This window comes from Clytia hemisphaerica, unplaced genomic scaffold (genome assembly GCF_902728285.1).
Source record: "Clytia hemisphaerica strain Z4C2 unplaced genomic scaffold, Clytia hemisphaerica genome assembly, whole genome shotgun sequence".
Classification (NCBI taxonomy): Eukaryota; Metazoa; Cnidaria; class Hydrozoa; order Leptothecata; family Clytiidae; genus Clytia; species Clytia hemisphaerica.
In genome coordinates this window covers 2143774-2170079 of record NW_027104175.1, presented here as the reverse complement: position 1 = coordinate 2170079, position 26306 = coordinate 2143774, and the positions used below count along the sequence as shown (strand labels likewise).

Sequence of the window (26306 nt, the reverse complement as noted above, 5' to 3'; positions counted from 1 at the left end):
TTTCATTAATTGATAAACCAGTCTCTTCGCATTCGTTGAACATGATCTCCCAGATATTTATCGTTTCTTCATCACCTTGAGATTGTTCACTGTCATCAGAATCTTCATCATCGGACATTGACTCGCTGTCTGAATAATCCTCATCTTCTTCCTCTTCAGATTCTTCAGGGTGGGCTTTTGCAGCATGGCGATTGTAATTGCTTTTTGTGGAAAAGGTCTTTTCGCAATCGTCACATTCATACATCGTCGGCCTTGGTTTTAAACATTATGAAGAAATGGAATCTTTTCTTGCCAATTTATAGACCAAATGCAAGAGGAATCCGATATCGGGTTTCTCTTTAGGATCTTGGATTCTTCTTCTTCAATTGAATATGCTCATGTCTTTTTTTTTTCTTTTCTTTACAATCGATTTTGGGACTAAGCTAGCTTGATCTTATTCTACATTTTCTTGTCTAATTTTATTAATCATTTTGTGACTAATCACCTAATTTTTGTTTGGGATTACCTAATCCCTCTTTGGGATTATCTAATCTAATGCAATCCTTTTTGAGATCACCTAATCCATGTTTAAGATTACCTAATCTTTAATTGTGATTATACTGAATCCGTGTTAATATGTTTTGGAGATCACCTAATCCCTGTTTAAGATTATCTAATCCTTCACTTAATCTATGTTTGGGATTTCCTAATCTCTGTTTGGGTTTACCTAATTCAAGCTAATCCTTATTTCAGATCCCCTAACCCCTATTACAAGATTTCCTAATCCCTCTTTGTAATTACCTGATTCAAGTAAATCTTTTAGAGATTACCGAATCCCTTTATTAGATTACCTAATCCCTTTGTGGAATCAAATAATCCTCATTTGAGATTATATAATCCCTTGGATTTTTTCTTCCAATTCACATCATTAACTGAAATCGCTGGGCGGGGAACGCCTTCGGCGTTCCGTATGATGCCTTGTCGCCACGAATGTTGTTCATAGCATTTGTGTTTGAAGTATCTTCTTTAAAAGTCGCCATTTTGTTTATTCCTTTAACAGCTCTCCAACTTTGAAAAGGTAAAAACTGAGAAAAAACATGAGCAATTTTCATCCTTTTATGGGGGGGGGGGGGGGGTTTGTACTTTTACGGTGTGACGGGATTGGCCCTTTTTTAGTACGGTATTACGGGATTTGACGAAAAAAAAGACGGGAAAACGGTATTTTAAAATCAGACGGTGATGCAGGGTGATGGTATTTTGTCTTATTTTTTGTAATTATGCCGGTATTTGAACCTGTACAAACCGGTGTGACGGTGTTATTATTTTTTTCAATTTTCGGGATTCCGGGATTCAGCAAATATTTTGAGGGGAAAACGGTATTTCGAACCCCTTTTATAGGTTGTGTTTTAATCAAAGCGCAAAAATTATATCTTGATTTACTTTAAAAAGGTACACAAGTGAAAAACACAATGCTTATTCATTTTCAGCTCTTCTCATGCCTCGTCGTTTTAAAATTTAACGATTTAAAGTAAACACAATACCTATTCATTTCTACTCCAACACAATACCTATTCATTTCTGCTCTAACACAATGCCTATTCATTTCTGCTCTAACACAATGCCTATTCATTTCTGCTCTAACACAATACCTATTCATTTCTGCTCTAACACAATACCTATTCATTTCTGCTCTAACACAATGCCTATTCATTTTCTGCCCATGTTAACAATACCCATTGTGTTCAAACTCTCCTATTCGTGTTAACAATACCCATTCATTTCTATTCATGTTAACAATACCCATTGTGTTCAAACTCTCACTTTCTACCTACTGATGGAATAGGAATGGTTGTTTCTTAATTCTTAGATTTTGAAAAAATCAGTTTCAAAGAGAGAAACTTTTTTGTGGCGCACCCGGTATTTCCCAGACACTCCGTTTTTAGAAAATAATACTTAGGAATTACGGGATTTTTGGGCGGTCATGATAATTCTACCAATTGGTAAATATGTTATTTATGGTCAAATCTAAGTGTTTGTTATGATAAGTCAGCAAATTCTCCATAGCATACTCAAAGTCTATGGTTAAGCCATCTTCAAGAGCCAATTGTAACAGAACACCGAGTGGGCAATTCAACCACACTCTTATGATCTCCTTCATTGCTTAACAATGCCATACTAAGTTTAAGAATGCCTTCTTTTTCAAATTGTTACAAAATTTATTAAGATTTCTATAAATAGAGACATTCTTTCACGATATCAAAAAACCATCCATACGACAATGGGATTAGTCAAAATTTTATTAAGTTCTTTTTTATATACACTCCCAAATGCAGTCAAGAGTTTTAGGACTTTCGAAACGAAGAATTTTCTGAAATTCAATGGGGAGCAGGCGTCACGAACACCGAAGTGCCGAGGACACGCATTTTTCTTGGAAACCATCAACATCGATAGCAAAAATTGCTGAAATATTTATTTTTCACAGCAATTGGCATGCCGAAAGAATGTCGCCGTTTTCTTCAAAGGACGGAAAAAATCTGACATCATGATAAATTTCACACTCATTAAAAAATGCCAAAAAGAGATAAAAAATGGGATTTATGAAATACCCCAAAAAAGGTTGGTTTTGACAACGAAAAGCCAAGCGATTATATTATATTCTATCTAAACAAGGAACTAGTACTCCCAAAGTATAAATATCATTTTATCTTGTGTATCTTTTCCGAAATAGTTTCCAAACAATGTGGAAATGGTCAATTCTCTGTTATGATGAGAAACAACTATCTTGAAGAGCTAAATAAACCAAACTTATTTATCTTTTGAAAAACGTACATAACCCCTTTACTTAATGTTGTTTTCACTAGGTTATTTTGGCTTGTTTTTAATACTAATGTGCCTGAAAATTGTTTGAAGGGGAATACACGTGTATTTTTATTTATTGTTTTGTTTCAAAATGAAAGGATTATCTTCAGCACCCAAACAAAAACTTCATTTATCTTCTCCTCCCATCCAAACATCTTTTTGTTGAAACCAAAAACAAGGAATCTTGTAATGTGCCTAAATCTTATTTCACCATGAATGCTGTGTACTTTCATTTTAAAATATAAACAGTAATGTGTGCGGATTTAGAACTGTCAGATTTCTACTTTTCTACTATAAACAATTTGACTTTTACAAACCACGGACTAAGTTATATCCACTATTTTTTATTTGAGTTTTTTTTTTAAAGTAGTACCCGCAAAGAAGCCATACAGTGTTGACAATTTACCTAAATGATATCCTAAGTTTTTAAGGATAACTAGATCTAGCGTTCTCTATGCATTACACCACTATTGAGAGGTGCTTAAATTAGGAGACCACTTTCAAAAAAAACTCCGCTCAAAGATTTTCCTTTGATGGGTATATAAAGCTCCAGTCAGTAAAAACGTCTCCAAGCACTACGTTTCTTTTGATCTTTCAGACAAAGGAAAAAAATTTCCTTACTCCACGAAACGCAGGAAATACTTCCTTATCTATATATGTGTAATGGTTGTTCCTGTACGCATTTTACATTCAAATAAAATCGGCATTTTCAAGGGAGGGAAGGCATGTCAAAAAGTAACATTTGACAGAACTTCATTCAACACGAGAGAGATCATTTTGTTTTAAATTTCTCGGTGAAGTAGATCTAGGGGTAGGGGGTAAAAGTCGGTATCTTCAAATCTTCTTCGCCTGGTGTTTTTTCTGTTCCATATAATAATAGAAGACATTTAAAAAAAAAAATTTCAATTTTATGCATTTTTGACGAATTCCAGCCCAAAAAACTGCCCGGGGGGGGGCTTTTTTACCGAAAAATCTGCTTTTTTGAGTTTTATTCTTCATATCTCTTCCAAAACTTGCTCAAATTCAAGATGTAGTGTTTTTTATGTAAATTTAACCTATTGTGAGGCATTCTGCGCAATTTTTAAGGTCAGAAGTCCAAAATTGGCCGAACGCCCAAGGGGGTACTGATTCGCACTACAGGCAAAAATTGGAAAAAATGGCATTTTCTGGCCTTTTCAGGCCTGTAAACATGTCAAAACTATTGCAAATCTTATTTTTTTCACTTGCTGTACTAAATTTTATGAAGAAACAACAAAATAATCATATTGGATTGAAAATTGTGCCCGTTGGAGCCCTAAACGAGCTGTTTTAAGCCAATTTTGGGTAGCAAAATGCTTTTTAAGGCCAATTTTGCAAGTTCATAAACTTTAAACTAATTGATTTACACGTCTGAAATTTTCAGAGATGGAAGTCTTCAGTAAAGTCTTTAAGCAAAATGAATTTCAAGGTTTTCATTTTTTTCAAAAAATCATAATGGCGTCTTCAAAAATCGCTTTTTAGCAAAAAAAATCAAATTTATCAAAAATAGCATTTTTTAAGGCAAGATTCTACAAACTGAGTTTAAATGCTGATTGAAATTTTTTTTGCAGTGACAGTACTCTGGAGATACTCCAGGGAAATCAAAATCATTTGGGTCTGGGATGCGTCCATGTCCCCCATTATGGAAATAAAATCCCTGCTAAGAGCCATTTTTCAGGCAAAAATCTAAATTTTGACTGAAAAAATCTCTAAAATGGGCCCGAATTTTCTTGCAGTGATAGTATTCTGGAAATAATGCAGGAAAATCAAAGTCATCTGGGCTTGGGATTTGGGTATATCCACCATTTAGGAATTGAAATTCTTGCTAAAATGCAATATTTCAATCAAAAATCCAATTTTTGACTGGAAAAATTTTAAAAATGGCAATAGACATGATCCTAAAATCTTTTTGCAGTGATAGTCTTCTGGAAATACTCTAGGGAAATCAAAATCACCTAAACCCAAATGATTTTCATTTCCCTGGAGTATTTCCAAAAGACTATCAATGCAAAAAGATTTTAGGATCATATCTATTGCCACATTAGAGCAGTTGTTAAGTCAAAATGGGATTTTTGCTTGAAATGTTGCAATTTAGCCAGTTTTAGCACAGATTTCAATTCCATAATGGCAGATATACCCAAATCTTAAACCCAAATGATTTTGATTTTCCTGGAGTAATTCCCAGAAGACTATCACTGCAAAAAAGTTTTAGGTTCATGTCTATTCTCATTTTAGAGATTTTTTCAGTCCAAATTTAGATTTTTGCCTGAAAAATGGCTCTTAGCAGGGATTTTATTTCCATAATGGGGGACATGGACGCATCCCAGACCCAAATGATTTTGATTTCCCTGGAGTATCTCCAGAGTACTATCACTGCAAAAAAAATTTCAGTCAGCATTTAAACTCAGTTTGTAGAAGCTTGCCATTTTTGATAAATATGATTTTTTTGGCTAAAAAGCGATTTTTGAAGACGCCATTATGATTTTTTGAAAAAAGTGAAAATCTTGAAATTCATTTTGCTTAAAGACTTTACTGAAGACTTCCATCTCTGAAAATTTCATACGTGTAAATCAATTAGTTTAAAGTTTATGAACTTGCAAAATTGGCCTTAAAAAGCATTTTGCTACCCAAAATTGGCTTAAAACAGCTCGTTTAGGGCTCCAACGGGCACAATTTTCAATCCATTATGATTGTTTTGTTGTTTCTTCATAAAATTTAGTACAGCAAGTGAAAAAAATAAGATTTGCAATAGTTTTGACATATTTACAGGCCTGAAAAGGCCAGAAAATGCCATTTTTTTCCAATTTTTGCCTGTAGTGCGAATCAGTACCCCCAGGGGCGTTCGGCCAATTTTGGACTTCTGACCTTAAAAATTGCGCAGAATGCATCACAATAGGTTAAATTTTCATAAAAAAACACTACATCTTGAATTTGAGCAAGTTTTGGAAGAGATATGAAGAATAAAACTCAAAAAAGCTGATTTCTCGGTAAAAAAGCCCCCCCGGGCAGTTTTTTGGGCTGGAATTCGTCAAAAATGCATGAAATTGAAAATTTTTTTTTTTAAATGTCTTCTATCATTATATGGAACAGAAAAAACACCAGGCGAAGAAGATCTGAAGATACCCCCCCAAAAAGTTACTCTACCCCCTACCCCTAGTAGATCGGTGTGCTAACATTACCAATTTATTGGGTTGAAAACTTGTAAAAAGCCCGAGCCAAGACGAGTTTTATTCATCGAAAATCAGTAACTACGCAACGATTTGACTAGTCCGTCAAATTATCGGCAGTGAATTTTTTCACACAAGGTATGAAGGATGAATCTTTTTTAACGAAAAGCGAAAATTGTGACACGCACGTCTGAGTGACGATGATGTCGCAATACCTCAAAAAAAAACATCAAAACAAAATACTTCTTCACACAAAGAGATCATTTTGTCCGGAAAACCAAATTCTCAAGTGGGACTGTCACCCTTTCACTTCGGCTGACGTCAATTGACTTTTGTCCTCTATCAGAATGTGCGACAACAGACAGAAGGGGTTTAAGTTGTAAGAAAAATCGTATATGCTTTTACTTCAAAAAAGTGGTAATTCATAGCTCTTACCTTGACAAGAACTGGTGAAGTAGATTCTGTACTTCCATCAAAACAGTAGTGTTTAGAATACGCATATCAACAAATTTCTGATAATTTTCTGATGCTCGGCGGTCATTTTCCCTGATAGAAACGTATGCCTTTTTCTTATAACAAACTTTCATTCGAAGTCAACAAAGGACAAACAAACAAAAATAGATTGTGTGATGATTATTGTTTATCATATATGGTTAATTAATTGTTATTGGTCAAATTCAAATGATCATTTTGTATCACAGTGTTAAACCAACATCACACTTTAAGACATTTGAAATACAGAGGCGACCCGGGGAGGGGGGTACTCAAGCTAAATAACCTACCCCAGGTGCTTTTATGGAATGCCTGAGTTTTAATTTTGACAATAAACACTTAATAGTTATAAAAAAAGGATTTATCGTTATCAAAATAATTAAAATACCCGGTCACTTAGTTTGACCAAAATTTAGAATTGGCGAGAATAAATATTTAGCTCAATAATGACTAGGGCTTATCATATCTAAGATTCTTCAACACCAACAGCTTTCTGTTCTAAAAAAGACACGTCTAGCTCTCATACCATACCCTTTTGCGTATCTTTGAAAACTTAATCTAGTTAAAGAAAAGAGTACTTCAAATGTTTTTTGATCCACTCAAACTCGGAGACACCATATGACGCAATTGAAGGTTATCTACAAAGTAAAGTACAAAAAGAATCTTGCAAAGGCCTGCATTAATACCCTTTTAAACTCAAAAAAAGACTCATTTGTACTCTTATAAAAAGTTCAAGTTTACAGTTTTGGTTATTTTCAAACTTAGAAGGTATACGGAATTTTTAATTTCTTTGATGAAACTCTTTAAGAAGCCTTGGTGACATATTAAAAGCTTGGAGATAATCATAAAAACTCCCCTGCTTTGCAGCTAGAATATTTGAAACCCTCAAATTCTCCTTAAAAAATTATCAAAACAAGATCTTTTTTGCAAGATTTTTTAAAAGTTTATTGACAATATTTCAAACACTTCAATCGATATTCTGTCGAATTTTTATCTTTCTTTTATATGATATTTTAAGAAAATAAGTGCAATCTATTATGAACAATTAAATTAAAATTTGGTAAGTGCGCAATTAGTGTAGTTTTGATGGTATATTTACAATTTAGGAAAATAAAAATCGATAATTTGTACATCAGAAGGTTTTGACCAAATCTGATTTGGACTATTGTACAATATGAGTCGCGTAAAGTGGGTGTTGTTGATAAGTACGCCCTAGGGTTATTTCCATTGTATAACCATTTGCACAATTCATTTCAGACAACCGCCCCAATGCCGTCTAAAGATTGTAAAAGTTGGAGCAAGTAAAGAACAGACAAAATAAGAACAAAATAAGAACTTTCCACTTAGCTGGTTAGCGGTGAAGAGCTTATCGTCTGTTCTGGTAGATATTGGTCTCGTCCTTTCAATTTTTGCCACGTTTTTAAATGAGTCTTCAAAGCCATCTAAATAAAAGGAAGAAACGCACTTTCGCCATCAAAGCACCAGGATAAATAAGTGTTTAATTGGCCTGAAATTTTGAAATTTTCAGTTTCCTAGGAAAACCATTTTCAAAATTGAACCTTTTACTTTCATGCCAGCGAGGAGTGACACCCAGTGCGGCATAAGAAGTTCTAAGATAGTAAAATCATAATACGAAGGATGTATTGCAAGAAAGGTTATCAACGTATTAATTACTGTATCGGGAAAAAATGATAAATAATTATCCATGATGTTTGCTTACCGATGTAATCTCAACCTTTCGTTCCCAGCTTGATACCTGGAAAGTAAGACATAAATTATCACATTATCATCCGAGACCCTTAAAGCCACATAGGAATTGAGACGAGTTTACCAGGAAGGGGTGACGTAGGGAATTCCATGTCTATGGGAGAAATCTATGAAACGATTTCAGACATTGGATTCAAATGTATCTGTTAAGCTAACCCGTACCCTCTGCGTTGAGGGTTGATAGGTCTATTAACCAAATCAAACGAGTAAAGGCAGAAATTATTATTAACCCTTAGAGCATCTTGGGGGAGGGGACCAAAGTGCCCCCTCCCCTGAAACAATTTTTTTGATAACATTTGAAATATTTATCCAATTGACTTAAAATTTTGCAAGTTTGCACCAAATATGAATTGGCATCTTTGATAAAAATTTCGCATCACTCTTCGAAAATACCGAAAATAGGACCCCCCTAACTTTTTTTCACTTTAATTTTTTTTGTTCAAATTTTGTGAGGCAATTCCAAGTGACATGTGTTTTTTTTGGGCTGAGGGTAAATTTTTTACCATCTGTTGGTATCGTGTATTTCACAGACCGACCTAAAATTGCCCTTTCTTGCATTAACAGCCCTAGGATACTGTATCTAGTGATTGGAAAACGCTATTGACTTGAAATTTTGACAAGCGTAAGGTATTGATGCAGCCAAAATTTCAGCAAACTCGGACGAGTGGTTATGCTGAAAGTGAACATTTTAGGTAAAAAAACGGACCGGTCTGTAAAAACCAACCACTCACGTGGCTAAATTGAAATTTTGCAATGTGTTTGATAAGGTCCATATCTATCACTGGTGAATAAGTCAAAACTTCAATATAGTTCCTGAGTTCCGACAGGTGGTCAACGTGTATTTTACAGACAAGTCTGCAAAATCCCAAATACTCATGGGAACGAGTTTTTCTATTACTAGTCTCTTCTATTTGACATATCAGCCTTCCTGAACAGATTTCAGCCAAATCGATAACAAGCCAATCAGTCAATACATGATTTTGGTTAAGTTTATAAAATACCATGGTCTGTAAAATACCAACACGACAGGTGGTCGAATCAAAATTTTGTCATATTGAATTATCCATATCTAACAAACACTAGTCAAAATTTCAACGTCATAGCACTTATCATGACATATTAAAGGGGGGGGGTCTCAAGGCCCCTATTAAAAAAATCAACCCTTCGAGAATATTTTATAATTTTTAAGTGATGGTACTTTTTTTAAATTTTAGCGTGATCACCTGTCTAATTGCGATTTTACAGTCAAAATGGCTCAAAGTATGAATTTGGTGATAGACGAGGTTTTTGCTGATTAAACTGGGTCGATTTTGAAAATTGGTTTAAAGGGTGTTTTTTCTGTAAATATACATCCCTTTTCAAGAAAAGAGGACCAGTGCCATGCAGTCTTATCCATCTAAGGCCGTGTGAGAAATTTCGAGTCGACAAGCTTTTTTATAAACCGGTCACTGTTTTACCTAAACTGCTCATGATGGCGTGAGGGGTTAAACATAGCAGCCGGAAAACAAGTAAATAATTTTTTTTCTCATAAATATTTCTAAAGATGCAGGATTCTTACGGCTTTCCGCAGTTCGTATAATTCAGCTTTTTCATGGACATATTCCATCACCTAAAGATAAAAAATAATTAATTTATATTATAATAATTAATTTATATTATACAGATATTATCAAAAGCAGGGCTTCGTTTAGCGAGCTTTAAAAGATTATTTTTGTCACGAAAACACAGAGAGCTTTACATAATTGCTTGTGGTAAACACTTTTCCTACGACGGATACAGATGACTGAGGACGACGGGTCAGAAATGCAGGTTGTTCCATATCGTTACAGTTACTCCATCGTCCTCAAAAGTAAAGATACATGATTCAGAAATGACAAGGAGATGAGGCTCATGATACGAGCTAATGGAAAGGATCATACCTCAGGTACTTTGAAGTCCTGTAATTGTGTTTTACATTTTCGATTCACTTCTTCTGCTGTACTTTTTTCCTGAAAAGTTTAATCTTGATTGATAGTAAATAAGCAAATAGATTTGCGACCGAAGTCACGTGCGATCCGATCCTTTTCTTTATCTTTCTCAAAAAAGACCTCCACAACATAAGGGGTACAAATTTTTTCTAGAATTGCCCATTTCAAAGCATATAACAAGATCGAAGTAAAAATTATCTTTTTCGTTGCACACGCCTGAGTCAATCTTGTTTTGATCAATCTAATTTGGAAATCAAGGCATGGGTCCTGAATAATGTTGCTGATGGGCGAATTCAAATACTTGCTAGTTTTCGATTTAATGAGAAATAGCCTTTGTTTTATTGTTGAAATCAATGTAATCCTTTTCCATCTTCGCCGAGTTTCATTCAAAGAAAGTTTTGTGATGGTTGACATAGAAAATACCGACCTCATCGACCAGTTTCATTTCTGCTTCGATCTTTGAGAATAGGTCTTTCCGCATAGTGATTTCCGAGTTCAACCGATCTGATTCCATCGTTAACGATGACAACTTTTTCTGTATAAAATATGAAAAAATAAAAATAAAAAATTTCTATTTTAACCAATCAGAATTCTTTCGACATTTTTTGTTTATGATGAATATACTATCAAGGATTTCTGGGTAAAAGTAAGACTCGTGAAACTCAAACACTATATCTGTAAGTGTAAGAAGTGTTCTTCTGTAAGAAGAACAGGAAGAAAAAATAAAAATTGATTTCCATGGCAGCACTGCTCTTTAAAGAAAATGAATCAAATAATTCAATATTGTACAACTGTCTTACTCAGTGACCAAAGCAAGGTTTTTTCGTCTGAGACGGAAATTGGAAAAAGGCGAATTATCCAGAATTTTGAGACGGAAAAGCTGTTCAAAATATCTTACTTTATAAGTATTAAGTATTTGTAAAACGTTGGTTGCCATCAATTTCAATCGAAGTAAATCCTGGTTACGTTCGTCAATCTTTTCAAGATACTGACTGTTTTCAATCTTCAATTGGTTGAAATCCACCTCGTGTAGCACTTCACCCATCTCCTCTTTCTAAAGAGAAACAAAAAAGGATGGCATGGTTGTAAAAGTGGAGGGTGGAAGAGAAGACGAAGGAATGGTGATTTCCTTCAAAGTATCAACAAAAAATGGAAAAAGCTTTCTTTTACGTTTTCTAGTCAGGGGGCATAATATAATAGCGAGTTTGTGTATTTGCACATTTTTGAGGACAACGGATTGACTGAAGCAATTTAAAATAATCCGCATTTTTGACCGACCAAATCAAGGATTGTTAAAGTGCTGATTTACCCTCAGTTATTCAGCATCTAAACAAATCGAAAGCTAAACTTCTCCATCGCAGAAAAACACACATACATAAACTTGCTAATAAAGACAGCACGGGGATTCCATAGATTTCATCATTTGTATAATTTGTGGTTGGGACTTTTGTTCAGTTCAGTTCAGTTGGGAATCATATGACCAAAGTACAATTATAGCAACATTAAAATTGATGTATCAACATTTCAACATGAGTAAGAACCATCCCACGAACCTGTTTGAGTTGAAGTTGCAACTTCTTCTTCAACACTTTCAATGTTGAATTCTTCAGACGAAGTTTTTCGATCAAAGTATCCTAAAAAAATAATAAAAAAGGTATTTCTAAAGGCTAAATAACACAATGACACAAGATGTGAGTATAATGATAGTCTTCCTTAACTTGAACCTCTATAAATCGAATGTTTCCTTAACTTGAGCAAATTTTCTATTCTCTTCAGTCAATAATGCGTTAAAAACATATCTCCATAACTCGAAATTTCAAAGTTTGAAGTGAAAAAAAAGAAAATAAAAAAAAAGGATAGAGTCGATGGATTGATAATCGTGGTAAATAAAGTCTAACCCTTGATCTGAGTTTGTCTTCCACTGATCGAACCAATTTCTCTGCTATCACTCGTCCGTTTCTCTAATATGAAAAGCAGGTTCAAAATTGAAGTTGTTAGATAGTAAAAATGAAGTATAGCGTCTGCAACAACTAAATTTTGGCCTATGCTAGACGACTAATTCAGATATAGCACGATATAGTAGAAATTTACGGAAAAGATGGAAGAGGGGACAAACTGATATTATCCCTTACAACTCTACTGTATTGAACGGAATACAAACAACTCCAGTCTACCTGCTTTAAAGAAGAACTCGATTCCCTAAGTGTAAAAAAAATAAGAACAAATAAGTCGCACATTTTCGAAGAATTGAAGAAAGGGGGAGGAAAACTTACAGGGTTGACGGCACCGTTGACAACATCTCTTTTGAATTCGTATTGTGTCTTCTTTACCTCAGAATGCCGAATGTCAGCTTCCTCCATGATCGCCTAAGAAAGGAGGAAAAATTATTCATCCACGATGTATATCTTATTGTTTTGTCACTGGAAAGATTTAGCGCGGAAATAATTTCAATTAAAAACATTCTTTAAATCTATTCTAACATGTTTTAATTTCATTCATTTTTTCAATGCTTTCGAACGACATCAAGTTGGATTTTGATGAAAAGAAAGACCAAAAACATTTGCAAAAAAATCTAAAAGTAGTTAGAGAGCACGTAAGAAAAACTACCTTAAAATTATCGAGTTTCTTTTCAGCGACTTCTTTCATTTTATCTATTGATTCGCGAAGTTCTTCCAGCTCTCGTGTAGCGATGTCACACTTCTGTTCCGCTGACAGTTTCAGATTGCGATCGATGGAGTGACCACGTGACCGAGATCGCTTACGAAATGTTTTCGTCGCCACTGGGTCTGGTACCGATTGTATCGAGCCTAAAATTATTGCCACCATTTCGGATAAAAATACTCATAGAGAATAATTCTATTGAAAAAATGGCACACATTGTTTGTAAAGTTTCAAAACTCATTACCTCACATTACTATATGATGTTAAATATATCTGTATTATATAAGGAATCAATTTTTCTGAAATATTATAAACACCTCTCGGTAGAAAAAATTACAAATGACTGAACCAAACTAAGAAAATTTGGGATATTTTTGCTACTATTAGCTATACAAAACATGTCCACAAACATTTTGAGGGGAAAAACGACTTTTTACAGGCATCGTTTAACCCCCTTTTCACCAATTCCCAAGACGGTTATAACCGTTTTAAATATTTAAAATAAACATGACATGGGCATGATAAGAAAACAAAGTTATAACACTCACCAGCATTTTGGTCAGTCAAATCTTTAGGATCCACTCTCTTCAAGTGACTTTCAAACATTTTTGTTTCGATCTTCAAGATTTCATTGGCACGCCTAAATTAGTGTAATAATAAGTATGTATATTTATCTATTTACTGTCGACAGCAGAGTTACCAACGCTTAGGTAAGATATTGCAGTGACGGGTGATGATAGGCAATTTTCAGACCAAAATTTACCCAAAAATTTTTTCTTAAAAATTCAGCTGTCACATTTTAGGGTATTGCCATCATGCACCATTGTGAAAAAAATGAGCCAATCCAGAGAAAAGCTGGTAACACACAGACGAACTGACTTCTTTATATTCTTTCTATTCTTTTTGCTCTTTTTTTCACATAGTCTAGTACCTCTGGCGATATAACGTTAGTTCCTAGCGAGGGAGGAACTATATTTATGTTTTTAAGTAGTAACATGTAACATGAAATTTTAGCCTGGGAACCTGTTCTGGTCTGTAAAATACACAAACAGGTGCCAATTTTTTGAGATTCAAATCCATTTTTGACCCCTAAACTACAATGGTGCAAAGTTTCATGCTTGTACCCATTTGTGCACAATTAGACCGTACCTCATTTTGGGCTTAATTTTAAGTATATCACTAATTAGAATAAGTGAAACATAAAAAGCCTTGTGATGTGCAACCAAATCAAAATAAAATATAACACATTTTTCTTTATGATATTTCGACCACTTTACGTGTCTTTTTCAAGTTTAATTAGAATAAGATTCAGTCTAGACAGATGTTTTTTGATGAAGAAATTTTGTGTAATCCTGAAAATACCTTGATTCTGCATAGATTTGATCTATTTTAATGACGTCAATTGAAATTCTAATAACTTTACTCCCAAACAACTGAACTATCCATTGATGATCTGCGACACTTTCATAGAGCTAAAATCACTTTGTGTACTCTTTACTTGAGAAAATGATTGACAGATTAATTTTTTTTGTATGTGAGAGAGTTTGCAGATGTTCTGCCGGGGTGGCTTTTTTAACTTGTGTGCATGTAGTTTTTTGAAGCATGTTGCTTTTCCAGGCAAATTTCCAGGGTTTTGAGCTGCTACCGTTTTTATTTCAAAGATTGAGTTTGAATTCAGTTCAAAGAACAAAATAATCAACCCAGGCTCTGTTTAATTAGTTGGGAACTATTAAAACACAAAGAATTAACCTCAGAATAGGCTTTTTCTGTTAATAAGGGGCCTTAGGACATCAATGCCAGAATGCTCCTGCGCAATTGAAAAACTTTAATTTCTCAATCATTTTCTCAAGCGAAGAGTACCTGTACGAAGCGATTCTAGCTTTAAGATAGTGCCGCGGATCCACAGTGTATTGTATTCAATTATTTTTATCCCTTTATTTTCATTCCTCAAACTTTTGCAAAAAAAAAGGAAAAATAGAAAAGAAGTATTTTTTACTGCTCTATTCACATACTGAATTTCAAAGACAACCCTGCCAACGCACCAGACAGTTCGGTGTGTTTCTTGTCCAGTGCCAAAAAGTATCCCTCAGCCACACCGGAAACCTTTTGTCCTTTGTTAGTTCCAGTGTTGATTTTTCGAGCTTCTGGACGTATCAGATAGCCTGGATATCCAGACTGTAAACTATTTCACTGTCTAGTTTTTTATAATCTTGTCTCTGGTTTACGGTCTGGTCCAACTAACTCGTCTGCAGGGATATTTGTCCCTGCATATGTGAGTGCATCTGATTGACCAATACGCAACCAGTCACTGATCATTTCCGCGGGATTTTGTATATCTTTCTATGCGCGCGCATAATTTATGGAAAAAGCTGACTTTGCAAAAAAAGATAAACAAATGAAAACACAGGTTCATATCTAAACAAAATGGCCACTGGAAAGGAGCCTTTATAAATGTGGCTGATGTTTTGATGTAGTTTAAAGTAGTTTTGAAAGCTTTTTGAGTTGGTAGAAGAGGTTTTATAGTAATTTAATTATGTGTCTGCCTGGGTTTACCAAGTTTTGATAGTATGTCAACAAGGGTTCACTCACAGGCAGTATCAAACAAAATGTACCCAACTTTTTTAGTTGAAAGTTAAAATTTAAAATAAAAAGTAAAACTTTGTATTGCTAGAGTCAAGTCACCAGTGCACAAACGGCCCCAGTACACAAACGAACGTCTTTGAACTTGAAAAAAAAACAACCAAAAACAAACTTCTATAGAATTTCCTTTGTGCAGCAGAATTCTCAAACTATCCCTTGCAATCTGTCCAAAAATTATTGAAATAAACGGAGCACTAGAACAACACCAAACCAATTTTGAAAGAGGCCAAGTAAAAAATCACGAAATTCGGGATTTTTGTAAACATGGCTAATCGCGAGAGGAAATATTTTTTATAAGAAGATAATGCGCAAGAGGAGGGATGAAAATGACTTTCCTCTTTTAAAAACCTGTTATCTTTCATCACACGAAATTTCATTGAAACATGTTAGTTCATTAATTCAAAATCAATAGAAACATATCACCAGTAGTTCATATCAAAAAGGGTCCAGTCTGCTAATGATCCAAATACCATATTCAAAATGAAGACATTGCAACGTCAAAAAATTTGACAGCTGGCGATCTCAATTAAAAAAGAAGGGGAAAAGAAGACACTACATTGCCATGCTTTTCGATCAGCAAAACTTGAAAAAGAAAACAAAAAATGGACGACAAGAAAATATTTACAAAAATAAGCAGGTTAGTAAAAAGCTAAAGTTCTTATAAAAAAGACGCTTTTTTAGTGAAAAAGCGCGTGGTTCTGAAAGTTCAAATACCCCTATAATATTTCTATTTCTATTTGGTTGAGTTGCAGGAGGCTTTGAGGCCTATTTTCCCAACTATAGATGCTTTCAATGACCGCCCTGTCAGCACCTTGGACTGACTACCCAATTCTCCTCAAATTGCATGGGTTGACCCGGGCGAAGGTTCATTCACTTGCCAAGTGAACCGCTGCGAGTGGGAATGGAACCTCAGTCGCCTGTGCAACAACCAAGGTCAATAGACCTTTTCGCCTTTCCATCCCCCATCTTGAATTGTATGCAAAAATAGAGGAACGAAAAAGCCGTGGTTGGATTTAGTTGGAAAATATGCAAAACATATGCAAGTTTACACAAAGATTAAAAATACAACAAAGTATCTTATAAAGAAATATTATAATCATTAGAAAAATAAAAGATGAAATTCCTTAATCAAAATCCAAAAAGAAATATTTACAGAACAACAAAAGCCTTTTAGAAATTTGTTCTTAAAGACATTGCATATTATGTTTTCATGCCATTAAAAAATTCCACCAGGACAGAGTATACACATCAAACTTTCAAAACACGCAAACTGATAGCATTAAAATTATGACGTCACACATTCAGCAGGTTCAGATCAATGTTTTGATTTGATCGTTTTGGCGGTTCTATTCCCAGGAGAATAAATTTACCGTCAGCCGAATGAGGATTATTTTTGTATGTACCTTCGCGGGTGATTTTTCAGCTTGAGTTTATGTCTAATGTTATGGTTTTATGAAGTGCTTGTTCTAAGAGATGAGCGAATTTGATTATTTCTAGTTTTCAAAAGAAGCAAATTTAATCTTTCTTCTCCAAGATTACACTTCAATATAATGCCAATTATGCATGTAAGTTTTATATTAATACTTTCTTTTTGCATATGTTTTGCATACTTTCCAAGGGAAGTTCACCACGGCAATTAAGCCACCATAATTTTTGCATACAATTCAATGTGGCGGATAGAAAGGCGAAAAGGTCTATGACCACTGTACCACAGCGCCTGTATCATCTCGGAGGAGAGTTAAAGTATTACCTGCGAGTGGAGCTCTAATTTTTTCTTTCAAAAGATCGTTTGCGCACGTTACTTGTTTGCGGACTGGGTCCGAATAGCGCTCGCTTTAATGGCTTATTATTCCAAGAAGAAACTTTCAAATAAAGTGAAAACAAACTGAAAGAAGGACTTCAACCTTGTCTCTACGATATGGTCAAAAAGGATTTATATAAAAACCAAAAGCAAGTGAGAAAAGTGAAAAAGAAGTTTGGCATTCGTGCACTGGGCACCCCCCCCCCTCTATGATGAGGTAAAAGTTTTTTTTCTAAAATTTTGAGTCTAGACACCCAGGCTAAACCTCCATCGAACGATTAAAGTTCGATTTAAAAAATTAATCGAACCTAATTGAACACTCACAATTTTTGAAGCAATGCAGTTCGATAAGTTTGGTCAGTAAAAAGTTCGATTAGTTCGATGATATTAAATCCTCGTATCTTCCCTTGCTTGCAAAAACTTTGTCCTGGCACGCGATTGCCATTTCAACAGTTCCCGGACTTAACAGCTAGACGTTTATTGTACCCGGATATTTGTCTATCCAGAATAAAGTCCGTAGCCCCTCTGTTGCGATTTTGTGCGCTGCCAAGTGGCGGAATACTACGCCCCAACAAACCGCCTCTGGCACTAAAAGGATACAGGAAAAGTGTGTAACCCATTATCGGAAGTAATTTCCCGACTTACATTCCAAATATGGCTTTGAAAAGAAGCTAATATACGGCGGCAGAGCAGCACAAACTTGTCAAACAAAATTGGTTTATTGAACTGATCCAACCAATACCCATTGATCGAACTTAATCGAACACTCACAATCTTTTAAAAAATCTTAGAGTTCATTTTCATTCACATCTTCAGTTAATTTTTTTAATCGAACTTTAATTGTGCGATGGAGTTTGATTAGTTCGATTGGTTTGACAAGTACGTTTGGTCGGGTCTGGGCTAGACATCTAGAAGTTCCAGTAAACATTGCAAATCTTTCATTTAAAAAAGCAGCCAAATTATAAGCAATTTTACATGAAAATTATTTTCATTAACGAAACAACTGACGAAATGCATAAAAAAAGTACTTTACAGCCTACCGTGGTAGATAAAAAAATTCACTCCATTAAGAATTAGCGAATAAGAGCAACAGAAAAAAACATAAACATAAACAAAAGTCAAGAAGAAAACGAATACCGGGTAGAGGCTGCTGATCCCGGGGCCTAAGGCCAAAGGTAGCCCAACCCACCTGAGTTGTTTTATACTCAGAAGTGGCCGATCAAGCGGAACTTGTTTGGCTTGTGCTGGCTATCAAGTATCAACCTGGACAAAAGACCAAAGACCACATAGCTTAAACACACCAGGTTAGCCCTGGACTATTGAGGTATTACTTTACTTTTTGCTTCTTTCCGTCCAACGCTCCATTCAATCTCACCTCTCAATACAAGGGTCCTGTGGCTGGTCACCCAGGCATTTAGCCAAATCCTGAGGAGCAGCTGCACATGACAGTGAATGGTTTCCCATGTGCAGCTGATCAGGTATCTTTTATCCTGAATCATCTACTTTTTTTGTTCGTCCAACTAATTTGTTCAACTAGTTCTCCTGTTGGCAATGTAATTTTACTGAATCACTGAGTTAAGTACCTACCCAGTCTCTGGTTTGGTGCTGTTTGTTTGCAGCCATGCCGACTCAACAAAACTCTCAAAACACCATGAGGAATGTTGTATCGGTTGAACTCATCAATAGTTGGAAGCAAGTTCTTGCTGAACTAGCGGAAGAGGCCAGCAACGAAACAATTAGAAATTGCATCAGACTCTACGATCCAGAAAAGCCAACCAAAGACAACGTAAAAACGCTGAAATCGTGTCGAAAGGATCCTATTATGGAAACATTGAATTTCCTGTCAAAAGAGACTAACTTTATGAACAAAGATGAAGCCATTGAAAAATTATGTGTGGTTATACAAAGCTATTTTCCAGATATATGCCAAATATGCAACCAGTCATACAGAGTAAAAATACATGACAGTTCACTCCTAAAATGCGGCTCCTGTGGGCAAGAAGTCCATCGACCGTGTTACCTAAATCTGTTAAAGAACATGAATTTTATTGATCAAGATGAGGAATTGAGAGACTTGGTATACCAAATTCCTGGTATGTTTTATCTTTGCCAACATTGCCAGGAAAACACAATCAACTTTCCACACAATACATATAAAGCTGCCAATGCTAATGTCAACAATGTCAACATTAACTCTACCCAAACACCTACACAAATAACCACGACTAACGCTACAATCGTTACCGACTCTCCAAAACAAACACCTACACCCTCACCTGCCAAAAGTAATACTGATCTCTCATCAGACACCTCAATACCCCCTCTACAAAGACGATCAAGAACTCTTCCACCAATCCCACTTACACCAAATGTTATTCTAGACAATAAAAATGAAGAAACAAACAAAAACCTTGATGATGTTAATCATTTAGGGAGAACAGATTTCATGAAGAAAAGATTTCTAAGAGAGATTGAGAACAACACAAAGCTCACATCTGCAACCTTCAAACCCTCTGAAGAATCAAAAGATCTCAACAAGAGTAACAACAATACACCTCCAACCTGTCGATTCTATATGAAAGGAAAATGTAAGCATGGTATTCGTGGTAAAAACTGCCAGTACACCCATCCTAAAGCCTGTCCAAAACTCATGAAATACGGAAACAAAGGTCCAAGAGGATGTAATGCTGGAACTAACTGTGCACAATTTCACCCCAGAATGTGCTCTTCCTCAATTAAAAGTGGTACATGCTTCAATACCCACTGCACTTTTGCACACGTCAAAGGGACCAGATCCATGTCAAAGAAATCAGATCTTCCAACAAAGAACCACAGAGAAACTAACGATTCATTGGATTTTCTCAAAATACTGGACAACTTTCGCCTGCAAATGATCTCATTTATCAACGAAAGTCTAAAACCACCACCACAAACTCACCCTACTCAAGAAGTGTCCAAGCTGGTAAATCAACAACGATACCAAACCCAAGCCACAATTCCACCACCACTTCACTTGGGGAATCTGAACTTCAACCAATCAAACCAACTATCCAATCCAAACTTCAAGATGATGCAACATTGAGAAACTTCATGTTTTTAAACATCCAAGGTCTTTGCCCTCAGACCAAACAGTCCTCAGTACCATATCTGAGGGAAATTTTGAAGTCAGAGAATCACATTTTTCTAGGACTGACAGAAACATGGCTATCCAAAGGTCATAACGAGGCGGAGCTAGAAATTGACGGATATAAGCTATTTCGAAAAGACAGAAATAGAAAGAAATCTAGATATGGCAGATACAGCGGCGGAGTGGCTTTCTATTTACAGGATGATATTGCTCCTCTTTTCGAACCACTATTGGAATTCTCCAATGGGGTAAACGAAGCTCTCCTTCTATACTCTAAGCAACTTAATGTTATTCTTGGAATACTTTACAGACAACCGACCAACAAAATTCACAAATCAGATGGTCCTGAGTTCATTCAAATGCTCGCTTCAATAACTTCAAAGATTGATACCATTAGCGACTGCACCCCAGATATTTATATTTGTGGAGACTTCAATACTCCACACACATTGATCAACGATACATACACACAAACAAAAAGCTGTGACAATCAGCTTATATATATTTTAACAGATTTTATGATGCACCTAAACTGAAATCAAACAATTCATAAACCAACACATAAAGACGGAAATATTTTAGACTTTTTACTAACAAACAATCCAGATATGGTTTTCGACTACCAAGTCACTCCTACCATTCATTCAGATCACCATATGGTCCAAGTTGCAACCCATATGATTTTCGACAAAACTTGTAAAAATTTAACCAAGAAAACCTCACACAACAAATTTGACAATTTTAATTTTCACAGTAACAAAATTAATTGGGAAAATATTAAAAAAGATTTACTAAATATTGACTGGCATGCTATTTTAAACCCCATTTCAGACCAAGACGAACAATATGGTACTTTTCTTGATAAATGCATAAACGTTATCACTGAAAATCAAGTCCCTTCAAGAATGTCAAAGAAATCAACAAAAACCATTATACCCAGAGATAGAAGAGTGCTGATGCGAAAACGCCTAAAGCTTAAGAAAAGAAATCAACTCAAAAGATTCACCAAAAACTTATCGATATTGAACTTAAACTTCAAGAATCATACTCCAATGAAGAAAGAACCAAGAAACAAATGCTACTTCGAAAATAAAATCCAATCCAAAATATTTTTATTCGTACGCGAAACGCTTTTCAAAACACAAACCGAAGGTTGGACCATTGAAGGATCCAAAAAACAATCAACTGACAAATGACAGTCAAAAAATGGCAAACATTCTACAAGATCAATACACCTCTGTTTTTATGGAACCACTACCCAACTATAACTTGCCAGAAATCACCGAAAATCAACCAAATCTAAGTGATATCGACTTCTCAGAACAAAATATTATAGAGGAGATCGACACTTTATCCTCCAATGCAGCAGCAGGACCAGACGGCTTCCCTGCAATTTTCTTAAAACAAGTCAAGTCACAGATTGCAGCCCCTCTCTCTCTAATCTGGAGAAATATACTTGACAAAGGCTACACACCTCAACTTTTGAAAACCAGTTTCATCACACCCATCTTTAAAAAAGGCAACCAAGGCCTACCTGAAAACTATCGACCTGTAGCATTAACTTCGCATGTAACTAAGATCTTCGAGAAGATTGTCAGAAAACGGCTACAAAATCATCTAGAAGAAAACGACCTCTTTAACGATAATCAACATGGATTCAGGTCTGGAAGATCATGTCTTAGCCAACTTCTTTCGCACACAGAACGACTCATCCATCACATTGAAAAAGGACGTAACGTTGACGTTATTTACCTTGACTTCAGCAAGGCATTTGACCGTGTAGATCATACAATCTTACTCCATAAAATCGAGAGAAATGGTATAACTGGCAAATTACTGCAATGGATCAGATCCTTCCTTACCGGTAGGACCCAACAAGTATCTGTTGACTACATCCTCTCCAAAAAAGCAGAAGTCATTTCTGGTGTCCCCCAAGGATCAGTTCTTGGTCCACTTCTCTTCCTGATAATGATCCAAGATATTGACACTAACATCCTACATTCATTTCTATCTTCATTTGCCGACGATACACGTTTAATGAAGGAGATCTCTAATAACACTGATGTTCAATTTCTACAAAACGACCTTGGTGTGGTGTATCAATGGACATCATTAAACAACATGCAGCTCAATGGCTTGAAGTTTGAACATCTTAATTACGGAAAAAATGAAGAACTAAAAGAACACTCAAGTTACCTCTCAGACACTGGCTCTCCTATCGAAACCAAGATGGACGTGAAGGATTTAGGAGTCACTCTGGATGTTAACATGACATACAGCAAACACATCACAAACCAGATTGAGAAAGTCAAAAGTATCATTGCTTGGATCCATCGAACGTTCAAAACAAGAGATTGTCAAGTAATGCTAACTCTTTGGAAGTCACTGGTACTACCACACATTGACTATTGCTCCCAGCTGTGGTCACCTTCAAAAAGATATCTGATCCAACAACTGGAATCACTTCAAAAATCTTACCTGAATGGAATCCCTACACTTCAACATCTCAACTATTGGGAGAAGCTCAAAGAACTTAAACTATACAGCCTGGAGCGGCGCAGAGAAAGATACAGGATTATCTACACCTGGAGCATCCTAGAACAGCTTGTACCAAATTTTAACTATGCTGAAAACAAAGGTGGCATCTTCAGTTTTGATAACCAGAGACTGGGTAGAAAATGTTATCTAAAAGAGGTGAACATAAGGCAAAAAAACATATGGAGAGACTCCCTGTCAGAAGAAGGTCCCAGACTATTTAATGCCCTCCCACAATCCATCCGTAACCTCAAAAACTGCTCCAAAACTAATTTTAAACATCAATTGGACCATTTTCTCAATTCACTACCGGACGAGCCACTGCTGCCGAATTACTTTCCTCTTAGGAGAGCTGATTCAAATAGCATCAAAGTCATGGTCCATCATCGGATTTCTCAAATTGGATGATTGTTGAGACAAACAAAGAAGCCTTCAAAAAAAAGTAAAGTAACTTGGTCTAATTCCAACACCCTTTTTTATCAGCTGAAATTATTGATAGAAAGGTTGAAACTGTTTTCTTTGCTTAGTGGTCAGAGAGGAATAATCCTTTTTCAATCAGTGATTCAAGCTTTCATATTAGCCGTCTCTAAAGAAGGGTGTCGGAATTAGACCAACTTACGGTACTGTGTATAGACCTTTTTTTAAAGAGGCAGCCATGTTGAATAATTATGTACTCCAGCATAAAAACAACGATACAGCCATGCATAATTACTGTATCATGCATATTTTAAAAATTATGCATGGATGTATCATTGTTTTTATGCTGGAGTACATAATTATTCAACATGGCTGCCTCTTTAAAAAAAGGTCTACACTGTATGTACTGTAACTAGATACATAATACATACCACTTCTGATTTAAAGAAAGGAGCACATTTTAAATCAAAATAGGTTGGGTGTTTACCAATGTAAGGGTCGTTTCACTCCCCAGAACCCCCCAGGGTTCAGACAGACCTTCGAAAATAAAATTCCCTGAGTTTCCCTGAATTTTAATCAATTTTCAAAGGTTTTTTCCCTGAGAAATTCCTCATTTTAGCTATTTTTTCCCTATTTTTTCCCTGAGTATCAAGCAAACCATAAAAACTAAGCAGAGTCAAAAGAGATGTATCTTTAAACAAAAGGCACACAAATCAAATGGTAGCAACTCCAGAAGATTTTTCAAGTTTTCATTTTTTTTTCAAAATCTATCCTATCTTGTAGAGCTTTGAAAAAGAAAGAAAATGAGGGGTCATAGGCCTCCAGAGGATAAGTGGTTGTAAAGATATTCAAATTTTAGTGTCAAAATTTTGACTAAAAATGTCAAAAAAAGGTTAGGAAAATAGCTTGGAAAAATTCGAAAAATGTGTCAAAAAGAAAAAAAAAGAATTTTCCAGTCATGCTTCTTAAATTTTGCATATCTCTTTTTCTAGTGTAGCTAGAGACCTCAAATTTGGAGGGAGAATTCTTTGATGGTGTTAAAATATTATTATATAAAAATATTTGTAAAATATTTAGTATATTTTATCAAAATAACGAAAGATATATCTTTTTTTGAAAAAAGAAGACATTGCATTGTTTTATTTTTGTTTTTGAAGGAAACAGCTTGGAAAAGGTTGAAATGAGTCAAAAAAGGTGGTAGGACCCATTTTCAAGGGGCCTCTGGAAATGGAGGAACAAAAACTTATGAGTAGAGAATAAGTTTTTCTGAAAGTAGAAACCCCAAATTAAAAGAAAATCCATTTCGGCAGAAATAAAAACTTTTTTTTGGGACATTCCCATGCTAAAGAAGCAAAAAAGTTAAAAAAACTACATGAAAATGAAAGAACTAGAATTAGCGAATGTGATTTTTGAATTCCTCACCCTTTTTCTGATAAACATACAAAGTTTCAGCCTCCAATTACTTTTTCCTCCGTTTCCAGACACATTTATTCTTCGAAAGTTGCAAATTTCTTTTCTCCCGTCGGCAAACAATTTTCAAAATGTTGCAAAACGTTCGGCATTTTACCAATTTGCCGTCTAGCCCGTGTCCACAGTGTTATATACCGCTGGAAAGCTAAGATCGCGGGCTTTCTTTTAGTAAAAACCGGAACGCTTTAGCATACATAGAAGAAAAGTTACAAGGGTTCAAAGTTCACGGAAAAATGAAACATTTGGTTTGACGTCAACGATAGTTGCGTGACTTCTGGAGTCGCTACAAATGGTAAACCTAAGGTAAAAATTAAAGCTACAAATACTGCATATGAATAAACACTTTAAAACTAAAAAAACTTTTTTTAAATCTGTTTTTTTCCATTCATTCTTCAAAAAATAAAATTCCCTGAGTTTCCCTGAGCAGACTGGGAAAAAAAATTTTTCCCTGGGTTTCCCTGAGTTTCCCTGATTTTTCTGAAAATTTATCATATTTCCAGGTTTTCCAGATTTTCCAGGGTCTGTCTGAACCCTGCCCTGTTCAAATTATCCTCGCTAACGCTATGCTTACAAAATTACCCGTCGTTTTCCCATCGGCATCGCCATCCGACAACACTGAAATTTCCTTATTTGCAGAACTGAACCTCCTGATTGCAGAAAAGAGCTTACATAGTCTTCTGTACCAGCTCAAAAAGTTCTTCATCTGTGAGATCGCCAAGTGGTTCCTCATCGATACCATCCCCAATTGAACTAAGATCAAGTTCAGAACTACTTTGAACAGACGCCGCCATGTTGGATCACTCTTTCCTGGTGTAAACAAAACCCAACATGTAATCCTGACGACGAGTGTCTCAGGTTGAAAAATACTATGGAGATAAAATTAAAAAACGGGGAAACCTGTATGTAAATCGTAGAAATCGGGAAAATTAGACCCATCCCGCCCACTTCACCATCACCGCCCTTCCTCTAATGAGCTTGATTCCTTGATTTACTCATTGATTTCAAAGCCCTAACAGACCCGGCCGGGGGGGGGGGGGTACTAGGGTTGGTGATTGATGTGCGGACGGGACCTCCGAAAACCGACCCTTAGAGAGACCAAATTTTAGTGAAAAAGTGACCCTTAGAGAGACTTTTTCGAAAAATTGTCTCTGATTTTCAAAAATTTCCCACCCTTAGAGAGACTACTTTGAAATTTCCTGATTTTTGTAACCCTTAGAGAGACTTTGAAAGGTGAAAAACCCGACCCTTACCGTCCGCACATACCCAGCACCTATTTTTGCCTAAGTACCCCCCCCCCTAACAGACCTAACATAGATTTGACTCTTATTCTTTTATCCATCCAAAACGCGTGACCCGCGAAGTTTTCTAGAATTTATCGGCAGATTTTGAACATGCGTGCAAAAGCA

At 35.6% G+C, this 26306-nt stretch overlaps 1 protein-coding gene across 1 annotated transcript; it reads right to left on the bottom strand.

Moving 5' to 3' along the window:
• Window positions 1-7435: 7435 nt before the first annotated feature.
• LOC136814443 (cilia- and flagella-associated protein 263-like) lies at window positions 7436-25726 on the bottom strand. The gene is made up of 12 exons (XM_067070990.1): window positions 25570-25726; window positions 13459-13550; window positions 12857-13056; window positions 12523-12615; window positions 12148-12210; window positions 11803-11883; window positions 11148-11303; window positions 10677-10784; window positions 10202-10270; window positions 9841-9891; window positions 8236-8271; window positions 7436-7957 (listed from the first exon to the last, which is right to left on the bottom strand). Exons 1-12 carry the CDS (start codon window positions 25689-25691, stop codon window positions 7859-7861), a joined length of 1170 nt encoding a protein of 389 aa, XP_066927091.1. The 5' UTR covers window positions 25692-25726; the 3' UTR covers window positions 7436-7858.
• Between the last annotated feature and the right edge of the window lie 580 nt (window positions 25727-26306).